The 812-nt window shown below is 31.4% G+C and overlaps 1 protein-coding gene across 1 annotated transcript in view; it reads left to right on the top strand.

Annotated features, from left to right (window-relative positions):
• Positions 1-812, top strand: part of LOC119582030 (transmembrane protein 69-like) — a 10,852-nt gene that overhangs the window by 7,470 nt on the left and 2,570 nt on the right. The window contains exon 2 of the mRNA XM_037930240.1: positions 414-521. Coding sequence (XP_037786168.1) covers positions 416-521 — 106 coding nt within the window. The 5' untranslated portion in view covers positions 414-415. The remainder of the gene's footprint in view (positions 1-413; positions 522-812) is intronic.

Consider the following 812-nt stretch of genomic DNA (forward strand, 5'->3'; position numbering starts at 1 on the left):
ATTATTTTGGGACCTCCATGGCTGAGCTTCTGCTGTTTAGTCAGATGCTACGATGGCTGAATGTAGCCTTGTACTCAGAAAATATTTCTTAGTTTCTGGCTGCCATTAGAATTCTTAATAACGATTTGATTCATATGTTCTCATATTTAATAGCAATTTACCCAGTAACTAATCATATAGGTAGTTGTCTCCTACCTATTTTTTATGGAAATGAAAGTAATGGTGGGTTACTGTTATGTCATGTAATTGTATCAATTTTTTGCTTATGTTTTGATGATATGTTTTAAACTTTGATATTGTCGATAAATAAAGTATTTTAGACTTGATTGGTTTCCAAGGTTATCTTACCACGTCTTTCCCGCAAGTTATTTTGTTTGAAATTTGAATTAATTTTTTTTTCTTTCTTTTTACAGCCATGATCCCCATACACTGTTTAGGGAGATGTCCCCTATGGAGACCAGTAATGAGGTTAAATATCCCAGAACTTTCTTCTAGACCTCATTCATGTAAAGGAGTGCATGGTATGTATATCAGTGGTGTCTAAAATAAGAGCTTTATTTTTTTATCCCTCTTAACAAAGTACTTTGTTTTTTATGCTGTATACGTGTCAGTTTTGAAGGTAGTATTCAGGAAAAGGATCATTTTCACAATCTATTATTCTAAACATAATTCATAATTATACAGTAACTTGATGATAAGTAATTTTATGTTTGTATAAATATGAATTATATTTAACTTTTTTTATGATAGAGTGCCACTGGGCTTTGTTTATGCTCATCATAGAGACACCATTGTATTAGAGAGAGCATTCT

The sequence above is a fragment of the Penaeus monodon genome, chromosome 15 (assembly GCF_015228065.2).
Source record: "Penaeus monodon isolate SGIC_2016 chromosome 15, NSTDA_Pmon_1, whole genome shotgun sequence".
NCBI classification, from domain to species: Eukaryota; Metazoa; Arthropoda; class Malacostraca; order Decapoda; family Penaeidae; genus Penaeus; species Penaeus monodon.